The 21857-nt window shown below is 41.5% G+C and overlaps 1 protein-coding gene across 1 annotated transcript; it reads right to left on the bottom strand.

The window, feature by feature from the left end:
- Positions 1-1211: 1211 nt before the first annotated feature.
- Positions 1212-14817, bottom strand: LOC117522534 (transcription factor HES-1-B-like). The gene is made up of 5 exons (XM_034183982.1): positions 14578-14817; positions 3684-3758; positions 3484-3579; positions 3307-3394; positions 1212-1664 (listed from the first exon to the last, which is right to left on the bottom strand). The coding sequence occupies exons 2-5, from the start codon at positions 3732-3734 to the stop codon at positions 1213-1215; spliced, it is 687 nt and encodes a 228-aa protein (XP_034039873.1). The 5' UTR covers positions 3735-3758; positions 14578-14817; the 3' UTR covers position 1212.
- Between the last annotated feature and the right edge of the window lie 7040 nt (positions 14818-21857).

Genomic DNA, 21857 nt, shown 5'->3' with positions numbered 1-21857 from the left:
TGGCAGTTTGACCAAGCAGTATAAGAACCTCACTCTAAAGCTTATTCTCATGTTTTTAAGCTATATTGGACCATGTCCACTGCACAAGTGTTTAGTCTCTAAGCCATCATCACTACACCAGAAAGGAATGTATTTTAAAATAAACACAACAGGTGAATCCTATGACGTCTTGTGATTAGATGCACCCTAGGGTGTGCTGCACAAATTACATAGCACTATCAGACAAACAGGTAATATAAAATAGCATCAAAGCATGCTGTCATCAATGGGCACATCCATCCATTAAGGACAACATGCAAGTGTAAAAAATAAAAATAAAATTCTGATAACTGGATACATCGTGATAATAGTGCCCCCATCTGGTCAATCCCTTCTCAAGTGTCCTGAACACTGATGCACTAATAATCAATGTCACAATATCCATTGTACAAAAAAAATAACCTTTACATTACAACAATCAGAGAATTACAAAAAGCAAATTAAAACCAACTACTCAGCTACTGCCTCAGTGCCTTTAAATTTCAAGGTACAGTTGTCATACCCAAACTCATTAAAATATTTTACTGAAGAAGAAAAAAAAATATTTATAAAAGGGTAATATTCTGTCAAGTGGGGCATGACAAAAATACGGCACAATAACACTGATATGAGTTTTTCTTGCTAGTTTACATTAGACATACAAATTTATAGCCTATTTTAAGATTGTATTAATGTTTTATATACTTTTAAGAGGAATAATCTCAAATAAATGTATTTTTTTAATCCATAATATATATATATTTTTTTTACAGGGAATATCAAATTTAGTGATTTTGTCATTTTAAAGTCGAGCTGCATAATTAATCTCATCACAGTATCAGACTGTGAGATCATAAAACTGTCAGTTTGAAGTAATTGCAGATCATTTCTTCAGTAAAGCTCAAATATCTGGTCTTTCATTCATCTTATTCATCCTTTTGTATGATCATGTGCAACAGAGTCCAAACTGGAGGGGGATTAAAGAAAAACACTTTTTGGCCAGTCACAAGACAAAATCAAACACACATATTGTAGTAAACATCATAGAAATATTTTTATTCATGAAAAATATAGACAAATGATGTCCTGAGGTAAACCATATATAACAACAACAAAAAAAATTCTCTCAATATACTGCTAAAAAATATTTACAAAATATACAAAAATGTGTACTTGGGGTGAGGGTTGTCCTTTTCACCATGGTCGCCACACAGAGTCTGAAGTGACCGCAGGTGCAATGCAAGACATGTAGTGGCTGTTGTGAGCACTGATAGGTTTGAGAGCCTTGCTGGGAACAAAAAAGGCCAACTGTCCGTCTTGCGTGGGCACGACCTGGAAACCGCTGTACAGCTTGCCCACTTCTGTGGAGGCCGTCATCATGGAGACACTTTTACAAGCCATGTGTGAGGTAGCGGCGGCTGACACCTGTGCACCCATCAGCGCGCCAGGGGTAGATGTGTACAGGTTCACGGCGCTGATCTGGGTCACACAGGTGGCCAGGTGGCTGAGGAGGCGTGTTCTCACCTCTGCATCCACCCCTTCACACGTGGACAGGAAACGAGTGACCTCTCCGACACACTCGCTGAACCCGGCTCTGTATTTACCCAGAACGGAGGGATCTGTGTTCACCACAGCTGTCAGACAAGCTGCAGCAAACAAAATACACGGACGGAAAGAGAAAAACATCAACCAGTAAAAACAATAATTGTAAACATGTCATTTATTCAAGACATTTATCAAATTCTTTTCTCACTCGGTAAACAGTGACTGTTTATTTATAGTGAAAATGAAAGGCAGGGCTGATGTACACCGTGTAAGCTGGTTGGATTTAATGATTTATATCAGTTACACTTGGTCAGAATATGTCTAAATAGTAGAATTTTCTTGTTTCTAATTGAGAAACACGAAAACAAGGTCTGAAAAAATACAACCAAGAAAAACCAGATGGATGATCTAAAGCACAGGTAAATATCTGTATAAAACACATAGTAATGTACATACTCACCATCCACCATCCACCCACTTTACACTATTGCACTTTTGTATTTTGCATTTTACACATCTTATAGTTTTACTAATTTCATTGCACTGTTGTAATCAATTGCACTTTATTCAGTTTACACTGCTGCAGTCACTTTATTGTTATTCCTGACCTCATCCTTGTCCTGTTTATGTCTAGTTGTCTACGTTGTGATAGTCAATCAATCAATCAATTTTTTTTTTATATAGCGCCAAATCACAACAAACAGTTGCCCCAAGGCGCTGATAGTACCGTGAGCAAGTGCAACTGGAGTCAAATTCCTTGTCTGTGTTGACATATTTGGCCAATAAAGCTGATTCTGATATTGATCAACAAAATATCTGTGCTTGATTCCTATACTGAAAAAAGAACCAACTACAATTGTAATGCATTTTTAAGTTGGTTCAACTATTCTTTTTTTTTCAGTGTATGAATGACTTCAAAATGAAGTCACACAGAAGTCAAATATAGTCATTCATACACTGAAAAAAGAGAATAATTGAACCAACTAAAAAAAAACATCTTAACATTGGTACACTTAATCAATATGGATCCAAACAAACAGGTTTTCTCATGTTTCTAATTGAGAAACATCAGCTTGTAGTCACTTATAGCAACCAATCAGAAATAGTTAAATGATAAATATGAGCTGTTGATCAAATCTTCAACAGCACTGGTAGCAGAGATATTGTAGTAAATGTGTTTTTACCTACACCAAGGAGGTAATTTTTCATCAGTGTCTATTTGTTTGAATATTAGCAGGATAATTCAAAACTTAATGAATACATTTCAATGAAATTTGGCAAGCAGATAGAGAATGTCGTGGGAAATAAGTGATTACATTTGGGAAGTGATACAGAATATATTCTGGGACTAAGATCCAGAAAAATGTTTGGTACATAGCAATATTTAAATCAAAAACGTGAGAAGATGTTGATGAAATATGGTGAGAAGCTGGAAAAACGTCTTAGAAAATTAAGGCTTTTATTTTTTTATTTGATCTGGAACATACTTTGGATCCAGGATCTACATGAAGTTTTAGCAGTATGCACTCTGTGGGTGGCGTTTTGCTTCACCTTGCCCTTTGACCAATCTGTAAATAATCTGTATACACTAACCCAAGTAATCCCACCAAATGTGGTGAAAATCCAACCAGCCATATTACTGATTTTGCAGACACATTTTAAATCAAAAGCACCACTTAAGACCAATATTGCCAAAAGTTTAGGGCACAGGCCAACTGTTGAGAGCAGCAGGTTTTGACGTACCGCTCATCTGAAGTCTCTGCAGGTTCCTGAGGTGTGTGACGGTCATCTCCAGGATGTCCGCCTTCTCCAGCTTGGAGTGTCTGGAGCTCTGAACACAACAGTGAACATTTAGTTCAAGTCACACCACAGATCCTCCCAACCTGAGCCGTGATGGTCAGTTAAAATGTGGCTCCTCACGTCTTTCTTGAGCGCGTCCAGGATCAGACTCTTCAGCTGGCTCAGGCTCTCATTGATGCGCGCGCGTCTCCGCTTCTCCATGATCGGCTTGGAAGACTTGAAAGAGAGAGAAAAAAAATAAATGACATGGAAATCTTATAACTGACACCCACAATCAGAGCGCGCGCGCACACACACACACAGACAGACAGTCCACAGACCTTCCTGCCGTCCGGACCAGCAGAGGTTCTGTCGGAAGCTCCCGCCAGCATCGTCCCGCGTTCAGGTCACAAACACTTTCAAAGTTTACGCCGAATCAAACGTCACACCCGCGTGTCTCCTCGCTGCGATCATATCTGCTGCTCTTTTATTTGGGGGCCCGTGGGCCGCACGCGAGAGGCTCGTGCAGCGTCCAATGAGCGCGCGGCGCGCGAGAGGAGGTGGGCTCGTGCGGCGGCGCGCTCCCATTGGTCAGCTGTCAGAGCGCAGATAGAATCACTCAAAAGTTTCAAAAGCATCAAAAAGGATGAAACTGCGCGCTAACGCTGCTCATAATAAAGTATGTCACCTTACGAAAAACTGCACAAACGCGTGTTATTTAAGAAAAAAAAAAAAAATAATAATAATAATATATATATATATATATATATATATATATATATATATATATATATATATATATATCACTTTTGACACCATATGTAATACTGCTACCACTACTGCTACCGCTAATAATAAGAATAATAAGAATAAGAATGATGTTGTTTGTCATTTATTGTCACTGCAAATAATACAATGAAATTTAAAGCGCATGGCCGTATTTAATGCATTAAAAGTGACCACATGACCTTCTCCCATGCCTCCTCTGGTTCATCCAGATGATCACTGATGAACTTCAAATGGGCCTCGACATGTGCTGGCTTGAGCAGGGGGACCTTGCTGCTCTGCAGGATATCAAACCATGACGGCATGGTGTGTTACTAATGTAATCTTTGTGTCTGTGGTCCCAGCTTTCTTCAGGTCATTGACCAGGTCCTCCCGTGTAGTTGTGGGCTTTCATATCATCCTTATCCCACGAGGCAAGATCTTGCACAGAGTCCCAGACAGAAAAAGACTGACAGAAAAATAGCACCAACAGTTGTTACCTTCTCACCAAGCTGCTTGCCTGTTGTCCTGTAGTCCATCCCAGGCTTTGGCAGGTCTCCAGTTTTGTCCCTGGTGTCCTTAGACAGGTCTTTGTTCTTGGCCATGGTGGATAGGAGTGTGAATGACTGTGTGTGCAACTGTCTTAGGTTATGGAGGCCCAGTCTCACGTTTTTGTTTTTGTTTTTTCGTGCTCCTGTCACGAAATGAGTCAAATCTTTGCGACGGGTTTTTTTTTAAACTCACTATTACTAACCCTACTCCTACCCCAAACCCTAACCTTAACCATAACCAACCCAGTCTTACGGCAAGTCATGATTCAGCAGCATGAAATATACATTAATCTATTGGTTCATGATATTATGACGAAAAGCACCTAATTTTCACCACTGCAGCACGAATTCATTCTAATTCATTCCGTGATGGCTGCACAAAATTAAAAGTAAAGCGGGGGGTGTCGGGGTGGTTATGGTTAGGGTGGAGGGAAGGAGTAAGGTTCGTAATAGTGAGTTTAAAAAAAAAACCATCACGAAAATTTGACTTATTTTGTGACGAGAGCATGAAAAAAAAAGTGAGACTGGGCTGGTCTTTTATACAGGTAACAAGTTCAAACAGGTGCAATTAATGCAGGTAGAGTGCAGAATAAGAGGGCTTCTTAAAGAAAAACTAACAGGTCTGCGAGAGCCAGAATTCTTGCTGGTTGGTAGGTGATCAAATACTTATTTCATACAATAAAATGTAAATTAACTTTGTAAAAATCATACAATGTGATTTTCTGAATTTTTTTCTTCTTTTTTCTTTAGATTCTGTCTCTCACAGTTGAAGTGTACCTACAATAAAAATTACAGACCTCTCCATTTTTTTGTAGGTGGGCAAACTTGCAAAATTGACAGTGCATCAAATACTTATTTGCCTCACTGTACGTCCATCAGTTATTGCACAATTCCCTTAAAGACTGCCAAATGCATATGCATAATTTATCGCTTCCCACCTGTGGCCTTTCTTTGTGGAGTTTGCATGGGTTCCCTCCAGGGGCACCGCCTTCCTCCCACATCCAAAGACATGGCAAGTTAGGTGATTTGGTGACTCTATATTTACCATAGGTGCGTGTGTGTGCATATGTTTGTCTGTCTATACAATGCCCTCCAAAAGCTTTGTAACACTTGGTATTTCACACATTTAATTTGTTTTTTCCATTTCAAATATAAACAGTACAAAAAAAAAATCTAAAATTGTGTTCCTTAAATTCAAACTGAAAGCAAACCTCTACAACTTGATATAAATCAATTAAAAATATAAAAGCCAAGATGATGGGTTTCATCACCATGGAACCATTTGGTATATACCTGTTGCCAGCTTTCTTCAGATGGATACAAGAACATCTCCAAGTCACTGAATATGTGTTGGACTTTATTTGCATCAGGTGGTGGCCAAGTGGTTAAAGTGCTTGGTTTCAGTGCAGAAGGTTCCGTGTTCAAATCCCACCCCTGCCACATTTCTCCATGTAATGTGGAGTTGCGTCGGGAAGGGCATCCGGCATAAAACCTATGCCAATTCAACATGCAGCTCTACCTTGGATTTGCTGTGGTGACCCCAAGTGCAAACAAGGGAGCAGCCGAAGGGACTTGCTTACAAACAGCATGACGCTCTATGGTAAATCTGTATGGAGACTTGGATTTATAGAGCACTTTTCAAGACACCCAAAGCACTTTACAAGTTGCATCGTTCATTCACTCATTGGTGGTGGTAAGCTACTAGTGTAGCCACAGTTACCCTGGGGCAAACTGACAGAAGCGTGGCCCCTCCAACCACCACCTCATTCATACACAGGGAAGGTGGGTTAAGTGTCCAACCCAAGTACACAACAGCAATATGCAGATTTGTTGACTCGTTGTGAGCTGGATTAAGTATATGGTACTTTTTAGTGATTTTATTTTTACATTGTTTTATTTTATTTATTTATTTTTAAGTTGAAAAATATTTACTGTTAAGTGTATTTTGTGACCCAACCTGCAACCTGATCTCAGATAAGCGGTTGACGGTGAGTGACTGTTAAGAGTATTTTGTTTTACACCATATGAACCATCCACAGTATGAACTGTGGACTGTGCTCTCTCTCTCTCTCTCTCTGTGGATTATTGAGCAGAATGAAACCCTTCTCAGACTCAGTTAGTGTGACTGACCAGCAGCACAGATGTCAGTCAAGACTTATGTTGCTGTGGCATTGTTTCATTTGTATGATCACTGACAGACGTCTCTGTTCGGTGCAGGTTTGTCACCAGGCACCTCCATCTTGTCTGGTAGAATTTAAGAACATCATGTAAATAAAGCTCCTAAATCCTCAGAGGTGAAATGACCCCAAAAGCCAGATCAGCCTTTCCACCAGGAGCTTCTCCTTGGCCTAAGGCTTTTGAAATTCAGTTTATCTTTTATGACCTATGGGTCTTTTTGAGCCATTTCTGCCAAAATGACATCCCCATATACAGGATTATTACTTTTAAATAAACAAATAATGGAGCCATTTATTCTGGGACCAGTTTCAGGGAAATTAGTTGGCATTAAGTTCAGACATATTCAGCTTCAACCAGTGGTGGTCCTAGAGTGATTTACTCCCCGGGCGAAACCCCCTGCGTGCCCCCCCGCCACACTAACGTGGCCACCACCTCCGCCCCACCACCCATGAAAACACTAACTTCGTCCTGAACACCCACAATCCCACAAATTAACTCACAACAGCTATTTTCAAGAACAAATTTCCAGTTTTAATGACTACTGCAATAACAAACACAAAGAAATTGGCACAGTCTAATGTGTCATCATCCATGGACTTATCTGCAATGATCATCTCAAAAGTTTGCAGGAGGGCATCATAATTGTTTGCCACAGTGCTCACTATCAGTGATGTGAAATTCCATCGAGTAGGAGCATTTCTGGGCAACCTTGAGCAGCCTGCAGACTCAAGAAAAGACATCCTCTTTGTGGATTTTGAGAAAAATGTGGCAAACCCAGAGTGATGCAAAAAATATTCTGCACTCGGATAATCATTTAGCCCCCTGAGACAGAACCAGATTCAGTCTGTGTGCATAGTAATGCACAAACATTGCACTGGGGGCTATTGGTTTAACTTTGGCCTGCAAACCATTGAGAGCTGAAGCCATGACAGCAGCCATGGCTTCTTCGTAAGGAAGACTATCAAATGGCTTTGCCAAAATCCGGTCCACAACATTCAAATTGTCTGCCATTATGTGCAGTTTGCTACCTAGCTAGCTCGCTAGCTGGGACTGGCGCGAGGCTAGTGTGAAGTTTGTCCGCCTGTGAGTGCTTTGTGACGGTGAAGGAGCTCAGCAGCACCCGCTGCTCGGTAGGGACAGAAACTGCGATAGAAGTCAGAAAGAGTGATAGAAGTCAGTCTCCAAATACAAGCAGCTACAAAAAAAAAAAAAACACAAGAAATAGAAGCTCAATTTGTCGCTAGTCGTTTTTAACAAAGAAAATGCCGCTAAGAGGATTAGGAAAGTCTCCGGTTCAACTCAGAAAAGAATGAAAACGCTCCCGCGGATGTTTACACCAAAAGATCGCTGAGTCGCTCATTTCGCTGTCAATCAAAAAGGGATTCAGCCTCAGACAGATCATCCAATCATCATGCAGAAGCTGAGCGTCCGGGCCGGCCGAGGCCAGCCCACTGCTCCATAGACCCACAGACACGCTGAGCGTCCGATGGGCGGGACAAAGCCCAGCATTTATCCAATGACTCGTCTCGTTTCGCTGCAGTCTTTGCTTCGCTACTGTTTATAGCACTGTGAAGCTGCGGGAATGCGTGAGAGGAAAGCCGCCATGGGACGGGAAGGTGGGGGCGCCGCTCTGCCGTAACGTAACGAAACCACGAACCCCCCCGTCAGGACAACCCCCCACCCCGTTTTTTTTTTTGACCGTTTTTTTCCGCACGGTCGTGCCGCCCCCCCTGATTCCGACCCGGGCGGCTGCTCGGTCGGCCTGCCTTCAGGACCGCCCCTGGCTTCAACAATGATTTAAAAGAACAACAACATATTTTGGGAAACAAAATTTTATTTAAATTTATGCATTTTTCAAAATACTTATTTCAGGAATGCAACAAACCAACTCCTTAGATTAACTTTTGTGATGTGGTCAAAAGTGTAAACTCTAATTGCTGAAAGATTTGAAATTATTCAACAACCTGAAAAGTAAATATATAAAAATGTGTCATTTGGAACCATTGCTGTTACTGAATTAACACCAAATAGATGCCTGTTGTGTGCTAAAATCTGTTTTCTGCCCAAAAGATTTTAGCACAAAAAGTCAATAAATTAACAAGTACATAAACACATAAAAACAAATGTAAATTCACACATTTTCCAAACATAAAATACAGATATTGTGTTCACTTTTGTCCATTTGTGCAAAGCTGTTTATCCCATGGATGACCCATCATTTGGCATTTTTTTTGTGCAAGGGATCGTGTGCTTGTTGCTATGAATGAAATAAAAGGGGTGGGGTGGGGGGTTGGGGCGAAGACCCATCAATCAAATCCTCTGCTCATTTAATATTAAATTACAGTGAAGGGCTTTAAAATTTAAAGCCCTCACAGAAGTAACATGATTAGGAAATACTACATATATGTTCAGATGTGTAAAATATTTCATTTGTGCACATTTTGTTCCAATGAAGGTAAGCTTGATGGTGATATCTAGACATTACCATTATGTTGAGAAGTCATGATAATAAAATGTTGCAAATGCAACTCACAGGTGTTGGGCCCACCTATAGGCTATTCTGGTTTTTATGTGTAAGATCAAATTGAATTTTTCGCCAAAATGAGTTTAAGTATGACAGTTATGATGACCAGTAAAACTGTACCTCCACCAGCCCACAGAGGAGGGTTTTCATTATTTATTCTTATTAAAGTTCCTGGTGCTTTTGACATCATAAAGCAGGATGAGCTAGAAGTTAAAAAGTTTGTGGCATTCTTGGAAATCACAGAAAACCTTTTCTTACAACACTGTTAAAAGAAACAGCAAAGAGAATCCAAACTGTATCCGATCCAAATCTGCCAAAAATTTTATTCCAAATTTATTCCAAGCCCATATCTCATGGAGCTCTCATGCTGGCGAATGCAGTGAATGTTTTGCAGGAAAAAAACAAACAAACAAAAAAACAATTTGGGGGGGAAAAAATAAATTTGCCCAGAAATTGTGAACACGTTCAAAATTTATGTGTGACAAGAAAAACTGTCTGTGATCCTAAAAAACTGTTTGCGAACTGTTTTGGAACATGAACCCTGATGAAAACCAAATTTTGCTATATTTGCCAGCCTTTGCCACTGCGTGAGGTACTATCTCTGTGCAAAACATCATCAAAGTCTGTCTTCCACTTTTATAAGTTATTGCCGATACAGCCAGAAAAACGGTTGTGTGTGCATTATCTGTGGAAATTTAAAAAGATTTCAGCTTGTGATGTAAATGATCACAGAAGTTACACGCTATGTTGAACAATCCTGCAATTGTATTTTGTTTTAGAAATACTGAGTATCAGTTTCTGTTGTTGTTGGTTGTTTGCAGTTAAAGTGCCTCAGATTTCAGTTATTCTCTTGGGATGACATAAAGTTGTTACCCAGTGTTCTACGGTGCGTTCAGAAAGTATTCACAGCGCTTCACTTTTTCCACTTTTTTTTGTGTGTGTGTGTGTTACAGCCTTATTTCCAAACTGGATAAAATTCTTCTTTTTTTTAATCAAAATTCTACACACAATACCCCATAAGGACAATGTAAAACATTTTTTTTTTATTTTTGCAACTTTATTAAAAATAAATAACAATGACACCAATAACAACAACAACAATAATAATAATAATAATAATAATAATAATAATAATAATACAAACCCTAAGAAATCACATGTTTATGCCATGAAGCTCAAAAGTGAGCTCAGGTGCATCCTGTTTCCACTTATTATCCTTGAGATGTTTCTACAGCTTAACTGGATTCCACCTGGGGTAAATTCAGTTGATTGGACATGATTTGGAAACGCACACACCTGTCTACATATAAGGCCCCACAGTTGACAGTACATGTTAGAGAACAAACCAAGCAGGAAGTCAAAGAAATTGTCTGTAGACCTCTGAGACAGGATTGTCTCAAGGCACAAATTTGGGGAAGGGTACAGAAACATTTCTGCTGCTTTGAATGTCCCAATGAGCACAGTGGCCTCCGTCATCTGTAAATGGAAGAAGTTCAGTCCACCAGGAACCTTCCTACAGTAGTTTGTCCATCTAAACTGAGCAATCTGGGGAGAAGGGCCTTAGTCAGGGAGGTGACCAAGAACCTAATGGTCACTCTGTCAGAGCTCCAGCATTCCTCTGTGGAGAGGATCTTCCAGACGGACAACCATCTCTGCAGCAATCCACCAATCAGGCCTGTATGGTCAGATGGAAGCCACTCCATAGTAAATGTCACATGACAGCCCACTTGGAGTTTGCCCAAAAGGCACCTGAAGGACTCTCAGATCATGAGAAACAAAATTCTCTGGTCTGATAAGACAAAGATTGAACTCTTTGGTGTGAATGCCAGGTGTCATGGTTGGAGAAAACCAGGCACCATCCCTACAGTGAAGCATGGTGGTGGCAGCATCATACTGTGGGGATGTTTATCAGCAGCAGGAACTGGGAGACTAATCAGGTTGAGGGAAAGATGAATGCAGCAATATATAGAGACATCCTGGATAAAAACCTGCTCCAGAGCGCTCTTGACCTCAGACTTTGGTTAAGGTTCATCTTTCAGCAGGGCAATGACCCCTAAGCACACAGCCAAGATATCAAAGAAGTGGCTTCAGGACAACTCTGTGAATGTCCTTGAGTGGCCCAACCAGAGCCCAGAACTGAATCTGATTGAACATCTCAGGAGAGATCTGAAAATCGATGCTGTGCATTGACGCTCCCCATCTAACCTGATGGAGCTTAAGAGGGTCTGTAAGGAGGAATGGGCAAAACTGCCCAAAGATAGGTGCACCAAGCTTGTGGCATCATATTCAAGAAGAGTTGAGGCTGTAATTGCTGCCAAAGGTGCATCAACAAAGTATTGAGCAAATACTTATGTACATGTGAGTTCTTAGTTTTATATTTTTAATAAATTTGCAAAAATTTCAAAAAAATCTTTTGTCATGTTGTCATTATGGGTTGTGAATAAAATTTTGAGGGGAAAAATGAATTTACTCCATTTTGAAATGAAGCTGTAACACAAAATGTGTAGAAATTGAAGTGCTATGAATACTTTCCAGATGCACTCAATACTTGGTTGGGACACCTTTTACATTGATTATTGCATCAATGTAGCATAACATGGAGGTGATCAGGCTGTGGTGCTGCTGAGGTGTTATGGAAGCTCAGGTTGCTTTGATTGTGTTCCTTCAGTTCATCTGTATTGTTGGGTCCAGTTTCTCTGACCTGCTTCCTGACAATACCCAATAGAGAATCTATGGGGTTCAGGACAAGTGAGTTGGCTGGCCAATCAAGTACAGTAACACCATAGTCATCAAACCGATCCAATTGGACCGGGAGTGACATGTTTAGCCGCATGTTCTCCTTGAATTGCTGGCTGTCTGAGTGGTGTCCAAAAAATGAGGTGGGCTTCATAGATAATTGGCAAAGCTTCTGGGGAAAACCTGGTCTTGTTAGGAGAGACGGCATCCATCCCACTTTGGATGGAGCAGCTCTCATTTCTAGAAATCTGGCCAATTTTATTAAACCCTCCAAACTGTGACTATCCAGTGTTGGGACCAGGAAGCAGAGTTGTAGTCTTACACACCTCTCTGCAGCTTCTCTCCCCCTGCCATCCCCCCAATACCCCATCCCTGTAGAGACGGTGCCTGCTCCCAGACCACCAACAACCAGTAAAATCTATTTAAGCATAAAAATTCAAAAAGAAAAAATAATATAGTACCTTCAACTGCACCACAGACTAAAACAGTTAAATGTGGTCTATTAAACATTAGGTCTCTCTCTTCTAAGTCCCTGTTAGTAAATAATATAATAATTGATCAACATATTGATTTATTCTGCCTTACAGAAACCTGGTTACAGCAGGATGAATATGTTAGTTTAAATGAGTCAACACCCCCGATTCACACTAATGTCAGAATGCTCGTAGCACGGGCCGAGGCGGAGGATTAGCAGCAACCTTCCACTCCAGCTTATTAATTAGTCAAAAACCCAGACAGAGCTTTAATTCATTTGAAAGCTTGACTCTTAGTCTTGTCCATCCAAATTGGAAGTCCCAAAAACCAGTTTTATTTGTTGTTATCTATCGTCCACCTGGTCGTTACTGTGGGTTTCTCTGTGAATTTTCAGACCTTTTCTCTGACTTAGTGCTTAGCTCAGATAAGATAATTATAGTGGGCGATTTTAACATCCACACAGATGCTGAGAATGACAGCCTCAACACTGCATTTAATCTATTATTAGACTCAATTGGCTTTGCTCAAAATGTAAATGAGTCCACCCACCACTTTAATCATACCTTAGATCTTGTTCTGACTAGACTTGAGGCTGTAATCGCTGCCAAAGGTGCATCAACAAAGTATTGAGCAATGATATTTATGTACATGTGATTTCTTAGTTTATTTTTAATAAATTTGCAAAAATTTCAGAAAAGCTTTTTTTCATGTTGTCAGTAAGGGGTGTTGTGAGTAAAATTTTCAGGGACCAAATGAATTTCATCCATTTTGGAATGAAACTGTAATATAACAAAATGTGGAAAAAGTAAAGCACTGTGAATACTTTCCAGATGCACTACCAGCTGTTCCTTCAAAAGAAGCACAGCATGAAGAGAACCCGGTGGTTTTCTTCACTTTATTTACTTTAATTTAACCATGTTAGTCCCATTGAGATCTGAACATTACAAAGTTTCTAATTCACATAACCTGCATGTCTTTGGTTGTGGGAGGAAGCCGGAGAACATAGGGGACCCATGCAAACATGGGGGAACATGCAAGCTCTACACAGAAAGGCCACAAGTTGGAGCCTGTGGTTAAACCTGGGGTTAAAATATGGACTTAAGTCGAATTTGGACTTAAGTCCATATTTTAACTAGAAGGAGAGAGCATATTTCACCCATATTGGCCTCTCTTCATTGGCTTCCTGTTAATTCTAGAATAGAATTTAAAATTCTTCTTCTTACGTGTAAGGTTTTGAATAATTAGGTCCCATCTTATCTTAGGGACCTCATAGTACCATATCACCCCAATAGAGCGCTTCGCTCTCAGACTGCAGGGTTACTTGTAGTTCCTAGGGTTTTTAAGAGTAGAATGGGAGGCAGAGCCTTCAGCTTTCAGGCTCCTCTCCTCTGGAACCAGCTCCCAATTCTGATCAGGGAGACAGACACCCTCTCTACTTTTAACATTAGGCTTAAAACGTTCCTTTTTGCTAAAGCTTATAGTTAGGGCTGGATCAGGTGACCCTGAACCATCCCTTAGTTATGCTGCTATAGACTTAGACTGCTGGGGGGTTCCCATCCCATGATGCACTGAGTGTTTCTGTATGCACCACTCTGCATTTAATCATTAGTGATTGATCTCTGCTCCCCTCCACAACATGTCTTTTTCCTGGTTCTCTTCCTCAGCCCCAACCAGTCCCAGCAGAAGACTGCCCCTCCCTGAGCCTGGTTCTGCTGGAGGTTTCTTCCTGTTAAAAGGGAGTTTTTCCTTCCCACTTTCGCCAAGTGCTTGCTCACAGGGGGTCGTTTTGACCGTTGGGGTTTTTACGTAATTATTGTATGGCTTTGCCTTACAATATAAAGTGCCTTGGGGCAACTGTTTGTTGTGATTTGGCGCTATATAAATAAAATTGATTTGATTTGAAGTCTTGGTGGAGGTATGTGGTCTCTGAGCGGTTCTAGTTGTAAACCCAAAATTGACAAGTTATCAAGTGAACCGCTTGCTGAAACTCCACAGTGGGTACAATACCGTAATTCGATAATGAATGGCCATTTGCCAGGTGCCACACTTCTCTGCATCTTCATTTGGTCCAATGGCGGGACTTCTGCTTTCACCTCCACCCCTCCACTGCTGTGTTGGCAGTGAAATGGCCATTTTTATCATCAAATAGTACCAAGGTTCTCTTTCAACTTGTAGCATAAAAAATTTTAGGCCCCAGACAGAAAGGATCACTCGAACATCTCATCCAACGCCGCGCTCGTTTGTCGTCCCTCCCTCTCCCTTTGAGTTTGCCCCTAAAAAAAGTCTGTGGGGGGGGGGGGGGGGTGTCCTTCCATAGCAACTCTCAACCCTGCCTCTGCTCGCCTTTTGTCCCCCTCCCAAGCAGCAGTTTCTGCTCCAGAAGTCTTAGACAAGGCCTCCATTAATTGCAGGCCTGTGTGGAATACACGTGGGACAATAGACCCAACAGAGTGTCCGGCCCCCAGACAAGACTGGAAACAAGTGGTACAGGAATCCCGCAGAATAGAATCATTCTGGTTGATGTCACTGAATATATTTACCTACCTCAGAGCGCATTCACACCATGCTTTGTTTTATTTGGACAAAAAAAAGAAGGGATGGGGATGCAGTAGTATCAATGGTGAAGAGCAGCGGGGTGGGGGGGGAGGATGGGAAATAACTGGTTGTTATGGAAACACACTGAATCAAAAATATGGTCGAATTTAGTCAAGACAGAGATGTAAAAGGGGTAGAGGGCATTAGATTAAACCCTGCGTGAGACAAGATGGCTGAAAACAGAGGTTTAGTTTTCTTTAAGTTTATTCAGCCCTATTTACATGGCAATAAAGAATGGATAAAGAACGTGGAGATTAGGAGACTCATCTAGGCTCATGTTTGTCAACAACAACCTGAGCAGCTTCAAGGCAGCTTATTCCAAGTCAGTAGACCAGCAGGGAGGATGATACAAGTGAAGCTTTAGAGGAAAACAGCACCATCTCGATTCCTATAGGAGCATAACAACTTGCCATCTGTCATCCTACGTGGGTTCTTTCTCTTAAAAACAACAACAACAACAGTATTTAAATGTTCAACTTTGAGTTAAAGGCATGAGACTGAAGTCTCTTGAAGTCCGAGTCTACCCTTTGAAAAGGAACTCTGCATCGCCTGATCCCTCCTCGAATTGAAAAACGCTTTTAGAGATTCTGAGTGAGGCCTCACGTTTAATTTTTAAAACCCAGACATGAAAGTGTTGCTAAACCACATTGAAGGAGCAAACTCTTTAAAGGCCTATTTAGCATGTAGATTATATGCATTTCAGTGCATTGTTAAGGTATCCAAGTGTATTACATGTTAATATGTTCAGGAATACGATAGTCTTGAAAACGTGCTCGGGGACATTGGTTAACTGTGAGTTTACTTGCCGTAGACCATGGGAACATGATTAGGAGCCTTGAGTCTATCCTGCAGTACAACCTCTGAACCTGCTGATTACTGCTATAAAACAAAGCATTCCCAAAGCTGCTGTCCAGAAATAGAGCTATGTCAGGACATAGTAACATAAAAAAAAATAAAAAAATCCAAGATCCATACCAAGTAGTGCAAGATGAAATCCGGTCTTGGCCAGGGCACCCTTGCAAAAGAGGTCTCGATCTCAATGGGATTTTATTGGTTAAATAAAGGTATTATTATTATTATTATTTAGTGTGGCTAGTGGGGATCCCCTGTGGCGGACCTGGAAGAGCATTGGCTTCTTGAGTGAGTAGTCTGGTCTTCAAATCCCCACCAGGAGCGGCCAAGCCAAGATATCTTGCTCAGTTAGAAATTGGTATTATTATCAGGTTGTGGCAGATGTAGCTGATCTGCTCTGTGTAAGCCTGATCCCGTCAGATCTCAGAAGCTAAGCAGTGTGGGGCCTGGTCAGTACTTGGATGGGAGACCTCTTTGGAACACCAGCGGCTGTGTGTTTCTCCAGATTACACTGGAGTTGCGTCAGGAAGGGCATCCGGCGTAAAACTTGTGCCAAATGCCAAGGCATTTCTGGCTGTATCCACTGTGGTGACCCCAAACAAAATGGGAGCAGCCAAATGGACAACAACATCAGGATGTGGCAGATAACCAAACAGTCACAAAGGAAACTTCTTAAAGCTTAAATGCACCTGTGACCCCACAACAAGGTCAAATTCAGATTGAAATATAATATGTTCTTACTGGCTTGACTAGTGGGGATTCCCCTTTGGCTGACCTGGTAGAATTTGTGCCTCAGGAGTGAGAAGTCAAGTGTTTGAATCCCACTGAGAGCCACAAAGATGTGTCTCTCAGTTACACAAGGGCCGTGCTGTCAGACATTTGGTTTCACATTGTAATTTATATTTGTAAAAAAAAAAAAAACCTTCCACAACATGCTTATGCCCGGTTGTTATCATCTTTGTGGGCTACATCTCCGATGCTTGGCTTTGATTGTTTCTTACATGTGCGTGGATCTGATCATTCGTTTGTTTTCGATGTTTTAGGTAGTTGTCTTTGAATGGAGAATTTTTTTTTTTTTTTTTTTGTCTTTTCAAAGTGACTTTTACTCCTTCTGACCTAATTTCAAACAAAAACTGTGTCTTCCTCTCCCCATGTGCTCCCATGTCTCATCATGTATTTTCATTTCTTTTCTTCTTCTACAGTCTTTTGGGTGACCATAACCTGCCTCAGCTTCTTGTAATTGGTCTGAATGTACCAACTATCTAAAAAGTGTTTTCGTACTGCAAATGTGTGGGTCCGTGGATCAATTTGACCAGGGTCGAGACCTCCTCTCCTGTGTGGACCAAATTTTTGTCCTTTGATCTGAACCGTGGTCTGAGAGGTTTCACACCTGCTATTCTGATTCATTCCAAACTGAAAAATCTGAAGGTCTGGACCAAAACAGTTAGGATTGCAAATGCTACTTACTAGAGATGTATCATTTTTTTCATGTGAAGGAAATAAAGACTATAGAATCCTTTTTTGAAAATCCTTGTAGAAGAAGAACCCTGCTAATGTGCTGGCACGCGGCACTCATCTTCAGCCAAGCTAAGTCTATATCCACAAGTGTGTTTATGTTAGGATTTATGAATGTGAAGATGGCCCATTCTTACCGCTCAAGATGACTCACAAGACGAGCGTTTTGGCCACTTAGGCTGTGAAAGCAGCCTGGGGGATGCCCTTTCAACATTCGAGGACCTCTGGCTGAGTCCCCTTCACATGGAAGATCAGCCTCACTTGGGAAAAGTCCCTACTCTTTACGGGGAGCCATTTTGAGGGATAGCATGTTGTTCGTGACAGAGCCTCCCTTCTTCACCTGCCGGCTTAGCGCTCATCACTTATGCACATAATCCCTGGTTAGTGCATGTGATCCACCAGCCCAAGCCCAGGCCCCCAGGACTCCCCTGCTCACATGCTTGCAGGGTGGCTCCTGGGTGGTCATGGCAACTCTCATCTTCTCATGACAGTTAGGCTTCAGTCATGGCTCTAAGTCCCTCTTCTTCAGGCTCTTGTGTCTTTTTCTGTCTCACTCTAAGCCCTCCTCTGTCCTCTGTGTACTGCTCCCTACAGCTGTCTTTTTTGTTTTGTTTTGTTTTTTCTCATTTTGGCCTTTCCCATGTTTTGACAAATTTCAGGCTGGTGCCCTCCTCAAAATATGCAAAAGTGCTACAGTATATAATCCTAATTAAAACCAGCTATAATTACTGTTGATTGCTGAGCGGAAGCAGGCAGCAGCTCCAGCGGAGCATCGTTCTGGTTTTACTGTGTGTCTGCTCCGTTTCTGGGATTTTAGGTACGTTTGTGAAATTTTTTCTTTATGGTGATTAGAGTGCAGATAATCTTACCCCAGTGCAGGAGTGCAGCCTAAACCTTTAGTTTGTTTGTTTAAAGTGATGGGGGGGGGGTAGAGAGAGAGAGGCACCCCGGCCGTGTTGCATGGCCCCACACTAACAAGTGTCATGGTGATACGAGCTGGTCCTCCCCCTGTGTGAAAACCATGTGAGAGGCGGCTCCATCCATGCCCCTGGAACCTCAGCACAAGGCCCTCCATTGACTTCTAACCTGTTGCGGGACCACCAGAGACAAAGAGCAACAGGGCGGGACCCGTCCCTCCAACAAGCCTGTGAACAAACGTTAACATGGCTGCAACTGTCCACCCCCTGAATCACTGAATTTATTGACCAACCACAGAGCCCATTCACAGCTGGAAGGACTAATAAAAGAAGCGGACAGGGACACCACGGAGGGCCAGGGAAGAGCCCCATGCCTCATGGACAGGAAGGCAGAGACGGGCTTTGTGACCGTCTGGTGGGTCATGGACCTTTATATCAGATGTGGGTGCCTTGTGTTGTCTGTAAAACGTGGCCAACCGTAAGGGAGCTCCAGGTTGGCCTGTGTCGCAACTATTAATCAACATGTGTCCAACAACTGTGTGAGAAACAGCAGATTGTCATCTGCTTGTAACTTGGCAAAAAACAGGCTGCTTATTATGTTTGCGTTTCACAGTTTACATGTTCCAAACACACTTAGAAAGCACCTGAATCTTCAACAACATCTGGTGGAGAAAAGTGTGCCACAGCCAGTTACTCTACAAAGTATTCAGCGCAGGCATGAAGGCTCGGTGGGAACCACTGTAACTAAAGACGCTGTAAACAAAGAACGTGCATAGAAACGAATCTTGAAAGACTTGGACAAAACCGTATGGGTAAAAGAGAAAAGAGATGAAGTCCAAAATGTTTGAAACAGCACACGTCTGAGCGCAAGCTTGAGAAAATCTTTTTCACAGAGTGGCTAGCTGTGAGAAAGAAAGGCTGTGTGTTTTTGCTTCTTTATGTCTCTCCACCAGCCTCCATCTGTTGCTCTACTGATACAAAAGGAATACAGCAGAGAGTACACAAAACCCCATATTGCTTTGTAGAGAGGCAACACTATCCACAAAACTACATCGCAAACATTGACGGAAAGCAAGACATCCTGGCTCCATACACACCGGTGTTTACCGAAAAGATGAGCAATCCAAGTCAGAGACACACATGAATTCATGATGGCTCCTCATCCTCATCATGAATATTCCCTAAAGTCTCTTTGCTGATCTGTGGGAGATTCTTTTCTTTGGTACAACCAAGGACCCCCTTCCCTTATTCACAGTCCCCTCTAAATCCACCCATTCACTGTCTATAGGCCCTGATCTCCACATGAAATGATACCCCGCTTTCTCCTCCACTCTCACTTCTTTAAGCACCCATATGCCAGGCAGCGAGGAGGCTGGGAAAGCCCATAATTGATTGGTAAGTCTTGGCTAAAAAAAGTGTGACCAAGGTCAGCCCCCCACGAAGCATGCAAGAAGTGGCTAATATACCGATTTATTAGGAATTGTAATCAGAGTTATGTGGTGCAAATGCATGAATACTTGTTGATATACTACAGAATTAAAACAATTTTGTATTTTAGCCAAAGTGTCAAAATTTAGCTTGACATTTAAAAAAAAATTGCAATTTTTGATCATAATGAAAGAACATAAACATTCATATGTGATTAATATTCAAATGTTTATCCTATTTTGTAGTCTGAGAAAAATGTGTATGCCGCTGTCAACAAAGTCATGTCAAACATTATTATATGGTAAATGGACTGCATTTGTATAGCGCTTTTAAATCTGAATCAGAAGCTCAAAGCTCTTTACAATGATGCCTCACATTCACCCATTCATACCAGTGTCAGGGTGCTGCCATGCAAGGTGCTCACTACACAGTGAGAGCACCTTTGGGATTAAGGATCTTGCCAAAGGGCACTTAGTGATTTTCCAGTCAAACTGGGGTTTGAACTGAGGATCCTCTGGTCTCAAGCCCAAAGCTTCACCACTTGAACTGAGGATCCTCTGGTCTCAAGCCCAACGCTTGACCACTAGATCATCACCTATATAGTAATATTAATAGTCCTGAGCATGATCTCAAACTGAGTCCTGAAACTGCAGGTTGTCCTCCAGCCAACAGTTGCATGTTGGTGGTGAGATTGGCACATCAACCTTCATAGAAACCTTCACAAAGCTCAGCACCAGCAAAGAAGAACTCTCATTTTCACACTCTGTGAAAGGAGGATGTCATGCAATGTCCGAGGCTTTGAGTTGCTGAATTGTGGTTTCAACTTCCAGAGTGGCACTGCTGGACAGGGTATCCTAATGCCACATGTGTTGCGAAGCAGAGTGATCATGTTTTTGTGGGAAAATGCAAGAAACTACCTCAGAAATACAGGGTCTGTAAAAGTGCCCAGTGTGTGAAGTCTGATCTCAGACTTGCTGTTGATTCTTTAAGGATTAATTTGAAGTTCTACAGTCTGGTGACTACTAAGTGCCCAAACTTAAATTTGGCTGAACTTCAAGATGAGACTGTTTCACTGGGTGGAAGACCTGCAGACATTGACATAACTCATGAGTGTGGAATTAATCTTATCAAGCGGAAGAAAATGGATGAGTGGATGAATATATACATATATATTATACAAATAATGGATGGCAAGGAGTCAACATAGAGAAATATTGGATGAATCCAAGGAGTCCAACATAGAGAAATATTGGATGAATCCAATATTTCTCTGTTGGACGACTTGCCATCCATCAATTGTTATGTTCTCCACCCCCCTCCCAAATTAAGCCGCACCTCAGTGTAAAATCCCAACTTTGCAAGCCCTTGATTCTATCCAGTGACAGTTTGTTGATTCAGCTCCAATTACTGTGATCGATGATTTTGATGCGATGAATGATTCTAAAATGTCAGTAGCGTGCTTGTCTACCTTCTTAGTGTTTTTGGCATCCTTGGAGTCCAATATTTCCACCAGTTCCTCCTCTGTGAACTCAGCAAACCTCGCTGGCAGCTGATTTTCTGCTGTTGTTGACATGTTTGTTGCCATTTTTTCAACCAGCGTCTGTCAGCTAGGTCCTGACCTTCGTATGCCGTGCTCTGATTGGCTAGCTGTTGGCAGTAAGCTCTAACGCTATTGGTCAGTGGGAACCGATCCTATATAATTTTTGGTCCTAGCCTTTTTGGATCCTGTTGGATCCAACATAACTTTCTGGCGCCAAGCATGCCAAAATACAGGTAAATGATGGACAGAAATGCTAATCTGTGATTGGCTATTGCAATCTGAGTGGAGAACATATATATATATATAATTGACTTTAATCTTTAAAATTGACTTTAATCTGTCATTTAAAAATTACCTTGTTGCTAATCGACTGCAAGATCTGTATTTTATAAAAGATATATTTTAACTGAATAGTTCTAGACGTGTGGGATATGTGGGTT

The sequence above is a fragment of the Thalassophryne amazonica genome, chromosome 12 (assembly GCF_902500255.1).
Source record: "Thalassophryne amazonica chromosome 12, fThaAma1.1, whole genome shotgun sequence".
In the NCBI taxonomy this organism is placed as follows: Eukaryota; Metazoa; Chordata; class Actinopteri; order Batrachoidiformes; family Batrachoididae; genus Thalassophryne; species Thalassophryne amazonica.
This window is presented reverse-complemented; position numbering and strand designations above follow the sequence as displayed.